The following is a 22,770-nucleotide window of genomic DNA, read 5'->3' on the forward strand; positions in this document are numbered from 1 at the left end:
TTTATATACCTTTTCAGAATGATAAATTGTCTTAAAAGGGATAGCATAGTTGCTAAACTAATTCTCTCTCCAAGAAAACTGAATTGACATGTAGCAATTTACTTAGAGTTACAACCAGAGATAGATGAGCCCAACTAATAATTCAGTTTGATAGCATTAGCTATAATCTTTCTCCCATATAGGCACAGTCATACATATAAGCAAGCTTGTAAATTTTTACTTTCAAAGAGAAATCCCAGATGATCATCTCTGTCTGGCAGCAATCTGGATTTAAGGTCTGCAGTAACAAAATATGCTGTAATGAACATCTGTTTAGAATCATCACTTAATGGTGGAAAAGTTAAGTCCAGGCCTGATTCACTTTCTAAATGGACATCTAGCAATTTCCTTAAGTGTGTTATAAAAGTAGTCTCATGTCACTAAAGGAAGAGATTGCTCATTTTCCTGTAAGTCCTACATTCACTGGCAGTGGCCAAGAATATTCAGAAGTCAAGTATCAAGTGCTGTCAAATGGTCTTCAAAATGCCTCACCCGTCTGAAGAACACGTCCTGCCATGCTGGTTTTCCATTCTGCCGTGTGTGGCGACTCCTCAAGAGATCACAGATTGTAGAGTAATTGTGAATGAGTGCCAGCAATTGTATAAAGTGGGGCTTACCTGCAAAGCCTATTTCATAGACCCACAGCCAAATAAAGTCCCTTTGCATTGTGTAGTACTGCACCGTGGACTTAGCTCTCTAGTAATTTCTGCAGAAGGAAGATAGTGGTCCAAAGCTGGGTGAAACAGACCTCTGGAACATACCAGGACTTAGATAAATGGTGAACAATAGTGTTAATGATAGTAATTATAACAAGACTGAAAATAGTTAACACTTATTTAATACTTATGTGCCAGACACTGTTCTAGGCACTTTATGTACATTAATTTAAAACTCACAACAACCCTATGAAGTAAGACCTCTAATTATCCCCATTTTACTGATGAGGTAACAGGAACAGAGAGGTTAAGCAACCTGTCAGTGGTCATACAGTTAGCTTGTAGTGAAGCTGGGATTCCACCTCAGGCAGTCTGACTCCACAATTCATGCTCTTAACCACTATACTATACTAAACTAGGGAAATCATAAAGTTATAAAATATTTGATCTGGGAGGGCTATTGAGCTCATCATTATACAGATGGGTGTTCCCTAGGTCCTCTATTGCAGGAATTCTTAACTGGGGCTAAGTTGTCCACTCCACCACCAGGGGACATTTGGCAATATTTGGAGACATCTTTGGTTGTCACAACTGGAGGTAGGAGGTGCTACTAGAATCTAGTGGGTAGAGGCCAGGGATACTGCTAAACATTCTACAATGTACAGGACAGCCCCCCACAGCAAATAATTATCTGACCCGAAGTGTCAATAGTGCTAAGGCTGAGAAACCTTGCTCTACTGTAGCAATTTTCATGTGTTCTTACTCGAGAGTGTTTATACTCTTGGCTTCTTTTTTTTTAAGATTTATTTATTTATTTATTTACTTGTCAGAGAGAGAGAGAATGAGAGAGAGAGAGAGCACGCGAGCACGAGCAGGAGGAGGGCAGGCAGAGGGAAAAGCAGACTCCCCGCTGAGCAAGAAGGCATGCAGGACTCAGTCCCAGGTGCCTGGGATCATGACCTGAGCCGAAGGAAGACATTTAACTGCCTGAGCCACCCAGGCATCCCATACCCTTGGTTTCTTCACAATCCCTTCCCATCTACCACACGTGCAGCCAATTCCAACTTCTGCAGTTTATGAACTACTCCCTTATTCCACTGTACTAAAACAAATCAGACCACCTCCCCCACCAAGAATCTACTAACATTTTCAGCATGGTTACTTTTATGCTTCACACCAAAGAAATGATCCTCAGGGTGGAGAGTCTAGGTGCCTTGGAAATCCTGCAAATAGCACTAGGAATACAGTGACAAAGGAAAGAGAGAGGAAGTTTAGAAAATACTTGCATGGAACACAGATGAAAACACCATCTCTAGCACATCACACAGGACCTTACATACAGTAGGCACTCCAGAAGTACATGTTGTAAAAGGTTATGGCACAAGGGGAGGGTTGGTTGTCCTAGAACAAAAAACATTGTGCTTTCTGTTCTCTGGCTAAGGGAAAGGAAACAGCAGGATAAATCATGTTTTGGTTCTGCATTAAGCCTAGGGCTCAAGGTTTTATCTTCTGTTTGGTATTTATTGTTCATGAAGCAATATATTGTGCGTTGCAGGTGCTATTCTGAATCCCTCTTCATTTTCTTTGAAAACTAACAATCCATCATTATTTGTGAACAATGCGCTGCCCCAGGCACATCCCATTCTCTCGGATCACAGACGTCACCAGCAGTGACGCCGCAGCTTGCATCATGGCTATGCAGGGTGAGGGAACTGACAGCGGCTTTTTTAAGACACGACTCCTAGGCGGCTTGAGAGAGATGATACTATTAGACAAGCAAGGGCTTTATTTCCTTATGAGTGTTACCAAGAATGGATCAAAGAGCCACTCAAGGGGATCAGGATGTCGCAACATATTCTTCCTTGGGGAAGAGGAGGGGAAGGATGGGGAGGGAAAAAGGAAAGGTTTTATGCTAGCCTATATTGTAGGTAATCATTTTCACATGGGCTGTGAGAGTGGCAGGGTAGAGGGTGGGAGATAATAGCTTGATCCTCAAGGTATACAGATGAGAACCTCAGGGTAGAGAGTGCTTTCTCAAACTAACCTTCATCCTGGAAGATTCATTGGTTTAGTCTATAAGCTGGAGGGTCCTAGACACAGCTACCTCCATATTGGAGCAATTACAAGGATATTCGAGGTGTGCTTTTTTTTGAGGGGGGAGGGGCAGAGGCAGAGAGAGACAGAGAGTGAGAGAGAGAAAATTAAGCAGGCTCCACACCCAGCATGGAGCCCAAGGTGGGGCTTGATCTCACGACCCTGAGATCACGACCTGAGCTGAAATCAAGAGTTGGACTCAACCACCTGAGCCACGCAGGTGCCCCATGGATATTCAAGGTTTTTAACTAGATCTACAAGAAGCTAGAGTGCCAAGCCAGCCCTCCAGATGGCAGTTGCAGTGGGGGTAGAGTGTAGCAAGGAAGAAGGACACAGGTCTTGGCATGCACCTCTCCAAGGAACTCACAGCATATATCCTGCATTTAAAAAGGCAATAAGGTATAGTGGAAGAAATATAGATTTTGAGCCAGATAGACCTAAATCAAATATTGGCCCTACTATTTACTAGCTGTGTGATTTCAGGCAAGTTCCACACACTTTTAGCCTGTTTACTCACCTGTATTATTCACCTAACAATAATGATGTTGATTCCTAGTATTGATTAAATGCTTACTATGTGCCAAACACTGTTTTAAGGCTTTATATGTTTTATGTAATCTAATCCTCTCAAGAAGCCTATGAGATTGGTAATATTTATCATACCTGTTTTATAGATAAGGAAAATGAAAGACAAAGAAGTTAGGAAGTTGCCCAAAGTCATAGATGCAGTTAATGCTGGAGTTGAATCTCAAATTCAGGCAGTACAGCTTCGGAGCCCACATTTTTAACCACTGAGCTATATACTCTCACTACACTATAAAGAATGCTGAGCAAATATTCAATCATGATCTTAACCCCACTTCCTTTATCTTTCCCTTGTTTTAGTTTCCATTAAGAAAGAAAACATTTGGTTGCCCTGTGGGGGTCTCCTCCCACTTCTCTGAGCTGGAGCTGGGGGCCTCCTTTGCTATTTCAAGGTGGGCTGGCACAGATTGAAGAATCTCAGGAATAGTCCTTGTCACTTCAAGGTTATGAGCTGTATGTGAGCCAAGAAAATAGGCTGAGGTTGGATACAGGTGTCCTGGAAATCCAGTAGGCTCCACCATTAGGACCTTGGAAGCTTCCTCAGTCAGTAAAACAGGGGCTAGCTGCACTAGAGAGGCTCTGCTGGGCTCCTCTGGACTAAGGTCTGTCATTCCCATCCCTGGCTTCTGGGGCTTCTGAGATCCCAGTGAACTCATGTTACCCTGGTCTAGGTTGAATGGTCGACTATGGTGGTCTAGTTTTGAGATTGCATCATTGCATTCATTCCGTATTTCCTTACCTAATATTTAGACAAAAAAAGCCAAAAGCATAGGGGGCGCCTGGGTGGCACAGTGGTTAAGCGTCTGCCTTCGGCTCAGGGCATGATCCCAGCGTTACGGGATTGAGCCCCACATCAGGCTCTTCTGCTATGAGCCTGCTTCTTCCTCTCCCACTCCCCCTGCTTGTGTTCCCTCTCTCGCTGGCTGTCTCTCTCTCTGTCGAATAAATAAATAAAAAAATCTTTAAAAAAAAAAACCAAAAGCATAAATGCGCCACAAAAATGCTACCTTACCCAAACTTTTTTAATGTTTGTGCTAACTGCCTGTTAAACCACATATTTCTTTTCCCGGTTTTGAAGCAAACACATTAATATTACTGTTAGGATCCCAAATGTTGTAGGTACTGCTTTTCAATCAGAAATCTTAATATTTAACATATCAACTAATTGCATTTCAGGTACTGAGCATGCTCTTCACGTTAATGGTGTGGCTGCTGGTGGAGGGGGAACAGAGAAAGGGAAAAAAAAAGAGAAGCATAAATTCTGTAAGTTCCCAAAGCTCTGTGGCCTATGCTTTCCTGAGGTAAGTTGCATAAGAGGTAACTTGGCAACCCTGCTGGTATGTGCTGTTGGAAGTCTGGCAAGATCTCTTAGAGGGAAAAAAAGTAGTCCTGGGGTTAATCCACAAGCCATTTTACTTTAGCCCTTCTTGCTGAAAATCTTTTCAACATGTTTCAGTCCACTTCCTTGCCATAGGAGATAGAGTACAACAAAGATAAACTAGATCTGGAATTAGGGGGGCTGAGTTTCAACTCTGGCTTGACTCTTTTCTTGCTGTGTAGCAATCACTCACACCTGTGTTTGTCAAAGTGTGGTCCAATCACATGCATCACAATCGCCTGGGGTGCTTGCTAACTAGCCGAGTTCCAGGGTCCACAGCTAAGGTTTCCATCTGGGTAGTGCTAGGGAATCTGCCTGTTGAGCAAGCACCTGAGATAACTCTTAGGCCTACTACAAATTAGAGAAACACAGAGCTTTGGTTTCCTCATGTATAAATAAGAATGATACCGCTCCTTTCACAAGGTTGTGGTGAAAACAGGTGGTCAATACGTGCTAGCTGTACCTGAATCATTGAGTGAGATTATGGCAGGGCTTCAGGATCCATTCTGAATATTAATTTAACAAACATGTTAAATCCATGCACTATTTGGTGGTACCAGGGTGAAAGATCCATGTTTCCCTGCCCTTTGAGGGGCTCATAGACTAGTGGGAGAGACAGACAAACTACCGTATAGCTTGATACTGGCTAAACAGAGATATGAAGAGGAGGAAGTTATTCTGCCGGGAGGAGAGGTGGTGGTAGAGAGGAAGGGAGAGCATGGAGGAAGTGATATTAAGCTGGAGAAGTGACTTTGAAGTGAGTTTTGAAGGATAAACCAATTACGATGGTATTGTGGACATCTTAAAGGTGTAGGAGATAAGGTTGTATTTGTGCTAGGTCTAAAAACTAGAATAGAAATTGTCTTTGGTGAGGGGGAATGGGTATGAGCAGAGAATATTTTCCATTTCAGTTTACTTATTATTCCTCTCTCCTAAAAGTAGAATATTAAAAAACTGGAGTCATTTTGTATTCTCTAGTTGGTTGGACTTTGAGAGGATGGGTATTAGACTTTATTGTTGAATTGCTTTGTGAGTCACTAACTACAAGGCCATGGTCTAAGTCAGAGGGGAGGGACACTGGCCATGACCACTATAAAAAAGTCAAGTGTTAAATCCTATTGATAATGGGAACTTTGGCTTGAGAACTGGGTGCCTCAGCAGAGTCATCCTCAAATATTAAGGGCAATGCTATATATACACATATAGCCACAAGAGGCAGTGACTAATGACTCTGCCTCGCACCAGCAGCTCTGGCCCCTTTCTAGCTTCTTTACCTTGACAAGCAGCCTAAGTCGAGTTTTCAAACTCCACCTCAATTTAACAAATAATCAGAAAACAATAGCTTGTACCATACAGAACTTCATATTGCCTCCACCACCACCCCCCGCAACGTCATGTTCCAAAGTAACTGATTTTTTTTTTCAAAACCGCAACACACTTTCACCAACCCCCATCATGCCTTTGGCCAGACCAAGCATGATAAACTCTCAACCCTTAATGCTATGTGACCCTGAATAAAGGAAAAAAATGGGGTTATAACTAGCTAAGACCATGGTTTTTGTATTAGATCCAATCCTGGCCTGCCACTTACTAGTTGTGTGATGCTAGGGAAGTAACTTAATGTCTCTGGTCTCCATCTTCCACGTCTGAAACATGAGGACAACAATAGTATCTATCTCATGGGGCTGTGGTAAAGGCTTAAAGGAGAAAATATGTGAAAAAAAGTCCATTGTAGTGGCTAGCTTGGTAAGCGGTAGTAAAATACTAGTAATTATTATTAATATATTAACTATAGTGGGTAATAGCGGGCATTAACTCTGATATTTTATAGAAAACAGGGGGCATTTGGGGTGGGGAAAAAAGGGGAGTATTATAAATCCTTCAGTTGTGAAAAGGACAGGAAAATACCAGTAGAGGGACTAGCCATTAATAATACTGGGGTATGTATTTAAACAGAAAAGAACAGTATGGCTTCTCTCTAACCAGTTCTTTACCAAGAGCACTGCCAGAAAGAACAGTGGGACTAATTTGTGTACTTCTCATCTGCTACAGTTTTAAAAAGTGGTACTGTTAATAAAATCCTCAAAATATTTTCTGGTGTTAACCGTCCTCCTCCACCGTATATACCCCAAACCCACCAGACTTGCTGCCAAAACCTATTTGCTTTTTTCCCAAAAGCATGGATGGCATTTATATCCATGCTTTCACTTGTGATCACCCCATCTGTGGTGGAGGAAAGCCAGAATTACTTAGTATCACTTCTTCATTTCCATGATAAGGATGGGAGGCAATGGGATAGGCAGGAAAACTTGCTTTTCATGGCCATCTTTCCAGTAAGACAAAGAGAGGTTATGGCCATAGCTGTGACCTCTGACAGATGGGCAGAGGACACCCACTGTATCAGCCTACTCCAGGAACAATCCATATGCAAGTGATTTGGTCGGCACGTTGTGATTCTGGGACAATATTAATAATAGTACCTTTCCTGGAATCTATCTTACATATGATATTTTTTTCCTCATTTAATTCAATAGTTCTCCTGAATATTTTAATACTAGTCCAAATAGCAAACAAGCGTGAGTTGTTGACTTTCCTTCCTTTTATCCACTTCTGCTGTAACTTAAATTTTCTTCCTGAGTGAATCTCCAGGCCACTAGTGACATCAATTTTAATCCATTCGTGTTTTTTTTTTAATTGGCATTAACATGGAGGGGACATAAGCAGCTAAAAAATAAAAAGATGTCTATGTTGGTGATGATCTCCAGAGCAAACCTTACAGGGATTGGTAGAACAAATTTGATTTGAAAATGATTACAGAGGGTGAATTCCCTGTAAATAATGAATTGGAAAGAAAATCAGGCTGGGAGTATTTGCTTATCCACTTATTTCCACATGGAAGAAAAGCCATAATTCCTGTCAGCCTGTGCTTATAGCATGCCTAGATTGGTCAGAGAGAAACCAACCAGTGATGAAAATAAATACACAAGCCCACCCGTTCACTGCATTTGCTGTCAGGTTCAACACCAAGGAAAGCCAAAAGATAATAAGTCTTTGGGTAACAACCCATAAATCCGTGGTTACAGTTCAAGCACTTAACTTCAAATTTCCAAATGACCGTGCCACTGTTCTTTCTTCTCCCAGAAGCTAGAAGTTCACTGTCAGAAAGGAGAGGGGAGGGACAAAGCAGCTGAAATGCACAAAAAGACCCTGGGAAAATTATGGGAAAGCATGCCCTCCCCGCACAGCACAACTTCTTGAGAAACTAACTGGTATGTCACTGGGAGACACGGTCAGAGCAAAGTGGCTACTCTTTTTTTTTTTAATTAAAGTGCAACTAGATTTCAAGAATGGCTACCTTTTTAAAAATGTAAATCTAATTTCTATATATCATATCCTATTTGTCCACTGACTCACACTGCCTTTCTCTAATTTTTTAAATTAAATATTGAGTAGGTACAAAGGGAAATTTATAAGAGACAAATGTAAAGTATTAAAAAATGGCGCAATGAAAATTATGTACCCAACATGCAGTTTAAGAAAAAGAATATAATGAAGCATCGAACTTTGCATCGGAATCTGGGGATGTACTGTATGGCGACTAACATAATATAATAAAAATCATTGAAAACTGAAAAAAAAAGAAAAAGAATATAATTATTACCTTTAAAGGCCTCACATGCCCCTCCCTAATTCCTTTATCTCCCCTCAGAGGTAACCACTATTCTGAATTCTGTGTTAATCATTACTTGTGTATCCTTACAGTACTACTACATGTGATGATGCTATCTCTTCAGAAATACTTGATCTGAATTTCTGAAGGATTCTTTAGTTGCCAAGAGCTTTGCTTTGTGCTGTTCTCTCCCACATTTCTCCTCTTTCCCTTGCTTCTCTGCCCGCCTCATGCAGCTTGTCCAGTAGTCTGTGACCCATGAATGAACATGAGTGTTAAAGATATCATTTAATGGTGAACCCATTTGGAAAGACAGTAATACTTTTGTAATACGGCTACTTTCCTTTTGTTTTTCTCAAGGAAATCACTGCATGGGTCTTAATATGGGAGGTTTGGGGACATAGAGATGGCAGTGGGCTAAAGAGCAGGGTGACAGGGCTGTGTGTATTGCCCAGCACAGGTATTTCAGGGTTTTGGAGTCAGAAGACTATGCTATTTACTGGCTGCATGACCTTGGGCAAGTTACTTACAGTCTCTGAGATCTGGCTCCCTCATCGCAAAAATGCAGACAACTGTAATACTGATCTTAGAAGGTTGGTGAGATGGTTAGACAAGAGCTATTAATTGTAAAAGTGTTTTTGAAAGCTGTGAGATACTCTATAAATGTTAGTTGTTAATGATGCTGCTATTCTGCTGCTGTTGTTGATGCTATAATATCAGTTCTGCTAAAGTCAAGATAAGAGACTAGATAGTTATGAATTTTCTAAGTCGAGCTAATCCACAGATTTACCCTTGTCAGCTGTCTGGCAAAGCTGGCACAGCACAGACAAAATTAAATTTTCTTTTCTGACTCTGCATTACCGGTCTACATGGAAACTTCCCACCTTCAAACATCTTCCTCAAATCCCACTGTACCTGCCCAATCTGTGTGTGTGGGAGTTGTGTTTGCTCTGGCCTACGTCAGTGCTGGAGCCTAGGGCAGAAAGTAGTCACACATTACAGGCATCTAACATTTTCTCTTCTAAGTTATTTCTCATAGGACAGTTTTGGCTGGTAACTCGAACAGAAATGTATGCAGGATGCGCTCATCATCTGATCAGTTTGTGCCTAAGGAACCTTCTGAAGGTCCTGACTTTTGCCTGTGCGATATTAACATAACCATTTGCATGTTATTTCCATTTTGTTTTTAAAAGGGTCTCTCCTTGAAGATCTGTGAGAATGAGAGTAAGCAATGAAAAGCCACGTTTCCATTCTGCAAACGATATAATCAAATCTGTAAATGGGTAAAAATACACACAAGAGACATTCCATAAAACTGCTGGCAATTATTTCCGTGAACAGATGAAAGTTGTGCATGATTCCCCACAGCTGCCGCAGGTGTTGAAGGAAGAGATTCAAACAACAGAGGGGGAATATTGATCATCTTTTTGAATACAGAGCTAGGCTACCTGCTTGGGTGCCCAGGAGGGGGTGAGAAGAGTGCTGGTAATATTCACACGTTTCCCAGTCTTGCCTGGACAGCCACATGCCCATCTGCTGCTAAGAAAAAAACAGACAGGGCTTGAGTACATGGGACAGGCAGTTGACCTCTGAGGTTGCAAGGCTCTTGCCCTCCGCCTAACAGCTGACACCTGGAACAAGCAGGCCAGCCCCTCATGGCCACAGCAGGGGCTAACAGGAGGGCTCCAGTTGAGGGATGGCTGCAGCTATGGCAACAAATGCCCAGGAACAAGTTAACAATAGCCAAAGGGGTTAATGAGAGAGGCAAGGGCTTTTATACAAATGTGTTAGGGGAAAAAACGCAATACAGTGGGAATGAGGTCCATTAATAAAGCTGAGTGATAAAATCCACCACCATTTTTAAATTGGACTTGGCTACTTAAACTGCTTTTCCAAATCAGTCTCCTGTGTTCTAGCTGTTCATCGGGATACTAAGTTTATTTAAAGAATAAAAGCAATGCTATACATGGTGTAGAAGGAGAAAATAGGCTGGACAAAAGGGTATAAAATTAGACTTGCAAACAAAGGAAGAAAGAAAAACAAGAGAAGTGTACAACTATGTTCTGAATATGTTCAAACAGCTTGTTATTACTAACAATCACCACCTGACAATAAATTACCCCCCCCTACATGTAGATTACAAGTTGCATTATTATGATGCATTAGAATCAATCTCAGTACTAATGATAATGGGTGGTTGGGTGGCTAAACATGGCCCCCAATTACTGCTGAGTGCCCTCTCCTTTTGTGGCTACAAAACAACTGTCATCAATATTCTCTCATAGAAAATGTTTTCTTATCAGCATTTATGTCCTCAAAACATCCCTGGAAGGCAGGTTGATATTGATGGGCTTTTTTGAAGAAAACAGGGAGGCATGGAGAGGTTAAGTGAAAATTAGTAGAGGCAACACCACCATTCCATAACACAATTTGGGTTATAAGGGCAGCCAAGGTACAGAAGCAAAGGTCTTTGGGCTGCTCTTTCGATGATGGCAGTGTCTACTGAATGTGGTGGATCAGTTTCCAGTCACTTTCTCAGCTACCGTGAAAAGCGTAGATTCCTTAAGCCACTACAGTTGGAATGTCTGGTTGTAGCACAAAGCACAGAACCACAGAATACCTCTTAACTCTGGCATAGTACAATATAAGCTCAGGGTAAGATTTTACTTCTTTTTTAAAAAAGATTTATTTATTTTAAAGAGAGAGAGAGAGAGCGTGCAGGCGGGGTGAGGGGCAGAGGGAGAGGGAGAGGGAATCTCAAAGCAGGCTGCACCTGACGCAGGGCTCCATCCCATGACCCATGAGATCATGACCTGAGCCAAAACCAAGAGTCAGATGCTCAACTGACCAAGCCACCCAGTTGCTCCAAAAATTTTACTTCTGAGAAGAAAAAAAAGAGTACACTTGAATTCAGAAATTAGTATAATCCATCTGGATAGTATTTCCTAGTGGCACGAATGAATGAACGAACGAACAGTATTTATTGAGGCCGTCTTATGCTTTTTGTTAGTGGTTGAAAGGGATATAAGAGAAGTAAAAGACAGTTCTCTCAGACAGCTTGTGATCTGCTTGGGGGTGGAGGTGGGCAAATTCATACACAAAATGAAGACCAAGCAAAACTCATAAAAGGCCTAAGTATAAAGTGACAGACCTGTTTGTCCTACTCATTAGAGGGAAAAAATGAGAAAACCTTAAAGGTAGGGTGTTGGTACATTCCTACATGAATGTTACCAGAAGAACTTAAACTGACAAGTAATTAGACACTTTAATCAATAATGAATGTACTCACAAGAGGGGTGGCCAAAGGAAATGAACAGGAGAAAGCATGAGATAAATTAGATGGACAGATGAGGTTAGGGAACCAGGATGGAGGTGTCTGCCATTATTTGAATATGCTCATTTTTTTAAAGATTTATTTATTTATTTTAGAGAGAGGGAGAGAGTGAGAGCACGGCGGGGGGAGGGACAGAGGGAGAGAGAGAGAGAAAGTGAGAAAGAGAGTCCTAAGTGGACTCTGCACTGAGCGGGGCTTGGCCTCATGACCCTGAGATCATGCTCTGAGCCGAAACCAAGAGTGGGACACTTAACTGACTGTGCCACCCAGGCACCCCTGACTGTTTCGTTTTTGAACCAAACTCCTCTGATAGGGCCTGATTCCTTGGGGACAGCACTACTCAGGCAAGTACATCTGGTCGGCATGTCCCTATGTACAGCTAAGAACTAGAGGGCAGATAGTTTGAGATGTAGTGCTCTTATGAGCACATGGAAGGCAGATAGTCTGTGTTGTGGGCTGAAGAGAAGCCCACATGTTTTAGCTGTTAGACATACAAAGTGGCCAAGTTGTCATTCTATTTCAGAAATGAAGGTGTTTGACTTGTGTGCCCGTACAAGTAGAGTGTTAGCCCACTTAGAAGGTATCTGCAAGGAGAGATTAAATTTTCCTGAAAAAAGCATTTGGATCTCTTTTAGTGACTTAGCCGGTATTCATCAGTATTCCAGATGATGCTTTCCTGAGCCATTTCACTTTCCACTTTCCTCTGCTCCACAGCCTCAGGCTACATACCTCACCTTGCCTTGTCTTGCAAACACAACTGGCTGTAGGAGACTTGGGCAAGGGCTGTAGATTGTTCTAGAAAACTCAACCACTGAACATACACATTGTCCTGCATACAGTGGCCAACAGTGTGACCATCACAAGTGAAAGCTGAACATTGTAAGGAGCAACAGGATAAAGAGCTTCCCCAGATCTTGTAAATTTCTCATTGAGAAGAATTACATTCAGAATTGCAAAGCGACTACATCACCCTCTATAGGACCTATCCTCTACCATTACTATCTCTTTGTCGGAAATTTGAAAGAAACCACAAAGGAACTGTCATGCTATAAGAAGTTTGTGACTCCAGCCCCTATAGCTTCAAGGTAGTGTAGCTCTGAGCCAATCTTTGGATTTTTCCAAGAGTCTGAATGGCAAGCTATTACATGAATGTTACTTGTAGAACTTGAACTGACAAATATATTAGACACATACATCAGAAGTGCATGAACTCACAACAGAGTTGGCCAAAGGAGGTGAGCTGGAAAGAGAGAGCCTGTGGTAGATTAGGAAGACAGATGAAGGTTAAAGGGAGCCAGGATGGAGGTGTCTGCCATGTTCTGAATACAATTATGTCTTTTTTGAGCAAACTCCACTGATAGGTCCTGCTTCCCGAGGGGCAGCACTTCTCGGGCAAGCAAGCTTAGAAGTCATTTGGGAAGAAATATTTCTTTCCTTTGACATGAGCAGCTAGGTGGAAAAAATGAGCAGACATTTGCTTTGGGAGCAAGAGGTGCTGAGCTTAATGCCCATCATCTCCTGGAGATGATGATGTATTGTATATACACATAAAATCACTACAGCTGCTTGCTATTTCCAGGGGGTCAGAGTACAAGGTCTTTTATCTCCAAATGTCTGTTTTTCAATCTGCTGTATCTTGAAATCTGTTTTGAATACAGCCCAGACAAGAAGGTTTTGGTCAAGCATGCAGTAACTAACCTTCAAGCAAAACAGAATGCTAGAAGAGCAGCCTGACCTTTGCAGTAAAATTAATTTGATGCTTACAATCCAACCTAGAGTCCATGGACTTTATTCATGTGACAGAGTCACAGGAAAATTTAGCAGGGATTATTAAATTCCACTTAAGCTCATCAGAGAGGAGAACTGAGGTTGATGCATTTCAGGACACCACTGATTGGGCCAAACCCATGTGGGAAAAGAAAGGCAGATAGACTTCTCGGAATAAAGTGGAAGAGGCTCCACTTGGTGCATGGTAGGCACTCAATGAGAACTGATTCAGTGAATGAGGCAAAAGAGTAAGACAAATCTCATGTCTGACACCCAGAGAGCCTCTTCCTCACCACACACACACATACAACTTTAATCCTTTTGAGCTTCTCATATAGGGAAGCCATGTGGCAAGTGCCAGAGATCCCAGGGTAAGGCTGGAAGGTGAGTGGGCTGGAAGCTGGTACAAGACATGCCATCTTTCTGCATTCCCCTTCCCATTCCTGCTGGTGGTAGGAAGTCTGGGGCAGGGGATTGCTAATTGGAAATGGAGAAAGCCAAATAGATACCAATGAATTAAGAAGAATGTATCTTCCCCGAGAGGGTTAAGAGAACCTCACACAGGAGAACAATGTTGAATTTCCAGAAAGCCTCTGCACTAGTAGTACCAACCCCAGCATTACTCAGAGGGAGTCAGTGTTCCAGTTGCTGCACTTTAACAAGTGTGTTATATATAAAGGCCTAAGACTGTTTGCAGTGGAAAATCCTGGTTGGTTTTATTTAGGCAATATAATAATGTAACTTTCTGAATCTGATTTTCTTTATTTGAACATTCATTATAATGATTCATCTCTGCTCTTCTTTCTTTACCAATGATGTTTGCATTCTATTAGCAAATATAATTTCACAGAAGATGATAAGTGAATCAAAATTATCCAATATTTTTCCATCATGGGAGCAGAAGGAATCCTTCAATGCTCTGTTTTGCATCATCCTACTGATTTCAATAAGTTTTTCTTTAATAGGATTTGTAGCATTAAATATTACTCATCGCAGAGTCAGTACTAATTTGATATCACAGACAATCTGGTTTTGTCTAAGTGAACCCCCTTATTTTGTTTCACAGGAACTGAACATTTTCTAGTCTGGGGGTTCTCTTGTACTACAGAAAGTATGATGACCTCATACCTGAAGAGATACTTAGCACTAATGTGATTCTCTAAATGGCTGTTAGCATTTTACCTCGTATGAATAGTTAACTGGGTGCCTGCAAAATTTCGCCCATGGGATTGTAAGAACTTTGGGGACAGGAATGGTACCTTATATACTTTTCACTTATCCCCAGGATATGGCATAGTGAATGAACAAATAGCCACTACAGCGCTATCAGTTTTTACCTACTTCAATCTGCTGAGAGCACTGTAATGCCTGATAATAATTGTGGCTCACATTACTTGTTGGTTATTTTATTAAATAGAAATGCTTTCCTTAACTTTTCTAAAAATGTTCCCCAAGTTAATCCTGCTATATTTTCCACATTAATTTTTTCTTTCACTAACTAAGCTTATCTTACATAAGAGCAATAAACTCTAGGATACCTCTGGTAAGCTGGTTAGTTCTATCTACCAAAATGATCTCAAGTCATGGGAATAAAATCGGGGAGCCATAGATGATATTCAAACACCAGTATGACATGAACAAACAGAATTGGACACTCAACCTTAGCAGTGGAGCAGGGCCCAGGAAACCCCTTGGCTGTGCCAGGGGTCAATCCATTGTTTCTAGACCATGGGGGAGCCTTGGGGAAATACCAGGAGGATAAGGGTGGCCTGGGTGACAGGTGGTCATTTAGGGGGATCTGGACAGAGATTACTTATTGACCATAGTAGCCAGTGATGACTTACAGGGTTCTTGGCAGTACCTATTTACCAACTGATACAGTAAGGTTTTTTTCAGTATTATTAAACTGATATGGCCATTCAGGGCACACTGTTGGAATACCAGCCTGGAGGAAGGGGACCTATTTTCACCCAAACATGCAGCATAAGTAAGCAGATACTCCTACCCACAGCTGCAGTCTTTTTAAGTATTCTGTCTTAATCCTCATGGAAACCTTTGTGATCAAAGTTATTCCTTATATTAAGCCCACATGATAAAACCTTTCCTACAGAAATATTAATCTTCTCTTATTATGTCTTCCCAGGGGATGAACGGCTAATCACTTTTATCTGTTAAACATGTTTTTTTCCTTTAAAGGAATTATTTTTTAAAATTGTTTTTTTGAGCCTACAAAAACAAAAACAAAAAACCCCCCACCAAATCCTAACATCTACAGCTTTCCTACCCCCTGCAATAGGGGAGTCAGGTAGGGGTAGCCAAGAAGCAGAGACATATGGTGGGAGACTGAGTAGCTGTCTTTGTTGTCTCCTGCTTGAGTGGAGAAAGCAAAACATTTTTAAAACAATGGCTGAGGCTGAATAACAAAGAGCTCTCCCTTCAGACCATTAGAATCAATGGAAATAAAAGTGCCACATTTTTGTGCTCTTTTACAATCATTTTTATCCTAATCCAACAACAGCCTCATCTCTAGGTGGTAGACATATCCCACCTCAACACTCAGTAGCTGCTGAGGTACCTTGTGTCACCCATTCCCACCTGTACATGTCCACTCACTGGAGCTGGGTTGCCATGGGCAGCAATTGCTTCTCTGCCAGACGACCGGCTGGGTTCCAAGGTCTTGGTTTGTGTAACCTTGTCTTTGCCATTTAGTGTTAAGTTTACTTCATAAGAATGCTAGTGAAATTGCTCAAAGTTGGATAGGACACGTGGGAAATTGGCAAGGTGACTAATTCCTGTTTCTCTAGAGGTGATGGCTGCAGCTACACTATCTATTGTGAGTAGATGCCAGTTGCAAGTTCCTTAGGTACAGGCTTGGTAAAAGGGTGTGTCAGAATCACAATTTCTGCCTGGAGGGAATGTCTAGCAATAATATTGGGCAATAATAATAATGGGGTATTCAGCCCACTCTAGTGCTGGGGAGTCAAGCCTCAGATTTTCACTTAGTAATAGCATCAAATGAGAAAGTAGGCATTCTCACAAATTTATGTTAAAAAAAATCACAGGAGCATCATGTATGCCTTACTTTCCAGGATACCTCTCAGATTGCAAGCTGGACAGACAAAAAAAACTTGGGATACACACTAATAAACAGTTTCAAGTGGCATGTCACATACTAGCTCAGAGGCAGACAATTTGCTGCAAGTCTTTATTTGTGAGTTCCAAGGAAATATCCCCCCCAAAAGCGTCTTTAGTCCTCATCAACTGTAATATAAAGAGATCTCCAATAAAGCAAAGCCCTTTTCCTTGTGTAGGAGATTTCCATGCGAAGCAGAGGTTCCTTGGGTAAGATTAATGCCTATGGAATATATACTGAAAATAATGGCTGGGGGCTGACAGCATTGAAGAGCTCTGACAAGCATGCCCAGTGGGAGACACTGATTGGACCATTAGACTCCTCCAATTTTCATGCCTATCCCTGCCTCCTGCTAAGTTGTGCCAGCTTCCAACACAGAGGTTAAGATGCCTCACACAGGGATTTCACTTACGCAATAGACCAACCAAATATGTATATATGAGTATAAATGGCTGCTTGCGAAGCACATGAAGTTTTTTCAATAAAGGAGGAGTTTGTGTCATTTGGTCTGCGCTCTGCCAGGGGCATGTCACACTGACATTAGAAAAACGTGCTCTTTTCAAAAAGCTTTAGTCTCATTTCCCTTTTCCTCCTAGTCTCTCTCTAATGACTGGAAGTAGAATGAAACTTTGATTTTAGGATGATTTAGAGGTCTGTGAGTTGGCGCTTTCTTCCCTTGGTGTGTGATGAACTTCAAAGAAGCAACTGTGTAACTACTAAGGAAATTAGTTCTTTGCCAAGAGATGAAGACCTTTTGTCATAAGCCAGAATGAATAACTTAGGCCCTTCTGTCTCCATCTCAAGAGGGCCTCTGGGCTAAGAAGAATGTCTGTCTGGTGGTCTAGGGTTGTTCACTAGAGTGGGAGGCAGTCAGCTGGTCAAGAATATTGTTTGTGCTCCTTCTGTAGGCAGAAGCACTGGAGTATGGAGGCTAGGGTGAGTGTAGGGAAGACAATGGAAATAGGCAGTAAACAAATTAACAGATGTATATAGCACAATGTCCAGTGGGTACACCTCTATGTATAATTACCACTTACTGAGAACCTTCTCTGTGCAAATTACTACCCAAAGTGTTTTATATGCATTTTATCCTTATAACAACCTTATGAGGCAGGTATTTTGATTCTCATTTTATGGAAGAGCAAATTGAGTCTTGAAAGTTTAAGTAACTTGCTCAAAGGCTTCACAACTAGTAAAAGATGGGCCAAGATTTGAACGCAGGTTTCTATCCTTTGACCCTAGGTGTCAGGCATTATATTTAGTACATTGCTTATGCTTAGTCTTCACAACCTTCTTGAGTTGCAGGTACGACTATCTTCATTCACATTTGAAGAAATGGTGGCTCACAGAAGTTAAGCAACTTGCCCAGGATCACAGAGCCAGTAAGTGGCAGAGTATTCTACTCTAAGCCTGACTCCAAAGCCCAGGTTCTTTTTTTTTTTAATTTATTATGACCATACAGTACATCATTAGTTTTTGATGTAGTGTTCCATGATTCATTGTTTGTGTATAACACCCAGTGCTCCGCAATACGTGCCCTCCTTAATACCCATCACCAGGCTAGACCATCCCTCCACCTCCATCCCCTCTAAAACCTTCAGATTGTTTCCCGGAGTCCATAGTCTCTCATGGTTCATTTCCCCCTCTGTTTACCTCCCCTTCATTCTTCCCTTCCTTCTCCTACCGATCTCCCCGCTATTTCTTATGTTCCATAAATGAGTGAAGCCATATGATAATTGTCTTTCTCTGTTTGACTTATTTCACTCAGCATAATCTTCTCCAGTCCCGCCCATGTTGCTGCAAAGGCTGGGTAATAATTCTTTCTGATGGCTGAGTAATATTCCATTGCATATATGGACCACNGACCACAGCTTCTTAATCCAGTCATCTGTTGAAGGGCATCTCGGCTCCTTCCATGATTTAGCTATTGTGGACAATGCTGCTATGAACATTGGGGTGCATATGGTCCTTCTCTTCACTACGTCTGTATTGTACTGTAATTGTACTACTGTACCCAGTAGTGCAATTGCTGGATCATAGGGTAGCTCTATTTTTAACTTTTTAAGGGACCTCCACACTGTTTTCCAAAGTGGCTGTACCNGGTAGTTCTATTTTTAACTTTTTAAGGGACCTCCACACTGTTTTCCAAAGTGGCTGTACCAACTTACATTCCCACCAATAGTGTAAGAGGGATGCCCTTTCTCCACATCCTCTCCAACATTTGTTGTTTCCTGCCTTGTCAATTTCTGCCGTTCTAACTGGCGTAAGGTGGTATCTCAATGTGGTTTTGATTTGAATTTCCCTGATGGCTAATGATGCTGAACATTTTTTCATGTGTCTGTTAGCCATTCATATGTCTTCTTTGGAGAAATGTCTGTTCATATCTTCTGCCCATTTTTTTTACTTGATTATTTGTTTTTTGGGTGTTGAGTTTGAGAAGGTCTTTACAGATCTTGGATACCAGCTTTTTATCTGCAATGTCATTTGCAAATATATTCTCCCATTCTGTGGGCTGCCTCTTAGTTNTTCTCCCATTCCGTGGGCTGCCTCTTAGTTTTTTTGACTGTTTCCTTGGCTGTGCAGAAGCTTTTTATCTTGATGAAGTCCCAAAAGTTCATTTTTGCTTTTGTTTCCCTTGCCTTTGGAGATGTTCCATGAAAGAGGTTGCTGTGACTGATGTCGAAGAGGTTACAGCCTACGTTCTCCTCTATGATTTTGATGGATTCCTATCTCACATCAAGGTCTTTCATCCATTTGGAGTTTGTGTATGGCATGAGAAAGTGGTCACGTTTCATTCTTCTGCATAGAGCTGTCCAATTTTCCAAGCACTATTTATTGAAGAGACTGTTTTTTCCACTGGATGTTTTTTCCTGCTTTATCAAAGATTAGTTGCCCAAAGAGCCGAGGGTCCATTTCTGGGTTCTCTATTCTGTTCCATTGGTCTATGTGTCTGTTTTTGTGCCAGTACCATGCTGTCTTGGTGATCACAGCTTTGTAGTATAGCTTGAAATCAGGCAACGTGATACCCCCAGCTTTGTTTTTCTTTTTCAACATTTCCTTGGTGATTCAGGGTCTTTTCTGGTTCCACACAAATTTCAGGATTGTTTGTTCCAGCACTTTGAAAAATGTCATTGGTATTTTGATCGGGATGGTGTTGAAAGTGTAGATTGCTCTGGGTAGCATAGGTTCTTAACCACTGAACTCTACCACCTCTACATGTCAGACATTTGGTAAATGTTTGTCCCCATTCCAACTGGTACAGTGAAGGTAGGTGAAGAACAAAGGGTTGAAAGTAACTTGAATTTAGTAGTCAGAGCAGGAGAGGTTGAGTAGTGGAGCTAGAGCTATAGCTGCTATTTTCCCTGGGGGCTGGTTTTACACAGGATGTGGGGAGGGGCGATTAAAGACACAGGGAGACAAAGGGTAACTGATTTCTGTCTCTTCATTCCCTAATTGTAAGAGGAAAAGAGACCACTCAGAACATGAGCTAGGTCTAGGAACTAACACTATTAGAGAGTGAATATTATCTGAGCTGGCCTGGTGTGCCAGTTATCAATATATTGCTTCTTAGCTCCAAATTCACCCATGCTGCTTGCTCTCTGAAAAGGGTTCTGGACCTTTTAAATATTTTACCTTTGCCAGTTGGCAGTGTTAAGCTTTGTCAGTAAGGGGTTCAAGAGAAACATTTCAGAAGGAAGGGAGTTTTCTTCTGGTACCAGTGCCGGTGTGCTTGCCCTTCAGGCTCCTGCAGTGCACACCCACCTTCCCAGTGCCTCACTCCAGCCACACACACAGCTTCCCCAGCCCCAGGCTTCTGCAGTGCCTGCAGCTTTCCCAGCACGCAGTTCCTGTAGTACATGGTAATCAGCAGCATCCAGCAGCATCTCCCAGTACCCCTTGCTTTACTGGTTTTGTAGTGGAGTGCCTGTGCTACGATACCTCCCTGTGAGCAGCTTTCCCTGGCACTGTGGAGAATTAGATTTCCCAGAAGTTCCATAGGGCAAATTTCTACAAAGTTCCAGGAGGCAGAATTCTAGCAAGTTCTGTTGGCACAGCACCACAGAAATTTCTCTGCTAAATCCAGTGAGCCACAACTGTGCCCTTTACTACAAGGTCTGGATTTCACCCCTGGGGAAAGGATTGTACCTTGGTTGCACTAAGTTAGCAGTAGATATAGTGGATGCTCCTTATATCTGCTATTCCTATGTTTTTACAGTTCTCTTTACTTCTTACTAGCCATCTCGTTATAGTTAATACTTATATTCAAATTACACTGTTCAAATTACTGTGTTGTTTCTCTTTCCTGATTTTTCCTGGACCAATACAGTTAACTTCTTCTTCCCAGATCTCAATGTAAGGTGATTCGTAGAGCAAAGGAAGGGAGTATAGGTAAAAAGGATGGCCTTGTCCCAGAAATAAGGTCTAAAGAGAAAAGAACATCTTAATCTTTCAGGAGGCAGTAGATGTCTTCTCTGTCTTACTTTCCACTGAAGAAAATGACTTAGAACACCCATGGCCTCTTAGCTGTTAGAATTCTTTCAATGAGGAGGAAAGAACCCGCTAGATAAGAAAGGCAAGTGGAGTCTGAAGACTGCTTGGGACATGAGACTTAAAGGGTTTATGATCATTCCTAGTCCAAACTGTACTTGAAGTTCCATAGTTCAGGTGCTCCAAAGGAGAAGTGGGTATTTGTGAAGATAGTCTCGAAATGATCACCCTCTTTACAAAAATGATGAATACTGAATTCAAAATCTCTAATTGCCCACAGAATCCTTCTTTCAAAGTTCAGGGTTGTTTCCTCTACTGCTGGAGATAAAATGTTTTCTTTCTTTCTTTTTTTTTTTGATCTGGCTTTCCTGTGGACACATTTATAGAAATTTCCAGACAGCCTGTAATGTTATGAATTCTGGAAAAAACTTCTGATAGAAGTTAGGTGTTCAGAGTCGGTATGTCAGGATGTTTTCCAAGTGCCATAAGGAGAAATGGTTTTCAACAGTGACAGAATATCATCATAATTTTTTTATTACTCATGGATTTGTGCAGTTGAGTTCTTTCTGAATTTCAACAAAACATCTTCCCAAACACCTGTTGGTAATTAACCACTACCTTTCTAATTTTGTTCTCTTTATGCCTTTATGCATCCCAGCCCCTCCCACCACCTCAAACTGCAATACTGCCTCTCCACAGCTCAATGAATGCAAAATGGAAGGCAAGCAGTTAAGTAGGAGAGAATACAGAAATGTAAATCTCAAGGTCTGATAATAAACTAAAATGCTCCCTATACATGATACAAGGTCATCTTTGGAGAATTTAGGAAGCACTGGCCCAGATCAAATTCAGAGGCACTACAAGCATCATAGTTAATCAGCCAGCCTGCTCAATCACTAGGAAGTTTCCAATATACATTTACCATGTGTTAGAGGCCTTGCAGAAATAACAACTACATTTGGAGCCATAGCAGCTTTCAATAAAGGGCATTTAGCCAGAGTTGCCTATAATACCTATGGTCTTTGAGAGGCTTCCTGGTTGTCTTCTGGATCATCCAGAGCACCACATGTTCATGTTCCAGGTGAAGATCCCAATCAGCATAAGTGAAAAGATAGAAGTTTGAGCCATTTTACATAGTATGATTCTCCTGCTAGAAAACTAACCAACTGCAATTTCAGAAAACCAGTCCAACTGTATTCTCTGCTCCCCTTCTTGTTTTGCTCCTTCCAATTTTAGCCCAGGCCCAAGTCCCTGTAAATCTTCATTAGCCTTCCTTCTTTCCCTCCATCCCCCACATATATGCACACATATACACAGAGAGGGATCACATTGCTAAGAATGGAATGAGAACAGGAGCATTGCCTCAAGCAGTTTGACAGTTTATACTGTAGCAGCTGGTAGGGACAGGTAGAACAGGTGATAGGCAGGGGTTTGTTGCCCCAGTCGGGACTTCCTCCTGAAGAGTCAGAAGGACACTGATATAAACCAAGGGTTGCTATAAACCAGTACAGACTTGCCTTCACTTTTGAAATAGGAATCAGTCCTCTGATGCTGTCAATATAACGATTATAGATTAGAGAATTGGTTTTTAGCCAGGGTGATCGGATGGTCTGGCACATGAAGAAT

The 22,770-nt window shown here is 41.6% G+C and overlaps 1 protein-coding gene across 11 annotated transcripts in view; it reads right to left on the minus strand.

The window, feature by feature from the left end:
* Positions 1-22,770, minus strand: part of ENOX2 (ecto-NOX disulfide-thiol exchanger 2) — a 258,701-nt gene that overhangs the window by 69,622 nt on the left and 166,309 nt on the right. For 2 of the 11 annotated variants that reach the window (XM_034649149.1, XM_034649148.1), the window contains one exon: positions 532-589. The exons of 8 other annotated variants lie outside the window; for them this stretch is intronic. In XM_034649149.1, the coding sequence (XP_034505040.1) occupies positions 532-589 (58 nt within the window). Of the gene's footprint in view, positions 1-531; positions 590-9,870; positions 9,972-22,770 lie in introns of those variants that run through there. One more of the 11 variants, XM_034649151.1, reaches the window with a different exon arrangement.

This window comes from Ailuropoda melanoleuca, chromosome X (assembly GCF_002007445.2).
Source record: "Ailuropoda melanoleuca isolate Jingjing chromosome X, ASM200744v2, whole genome shotgun sequence".
NCBI lineage: Eukaryota > Metazoa > Chordata > Mammalia > Carnivora > Ursidae > Ailuropoda > Ailuropoda melanoleuca.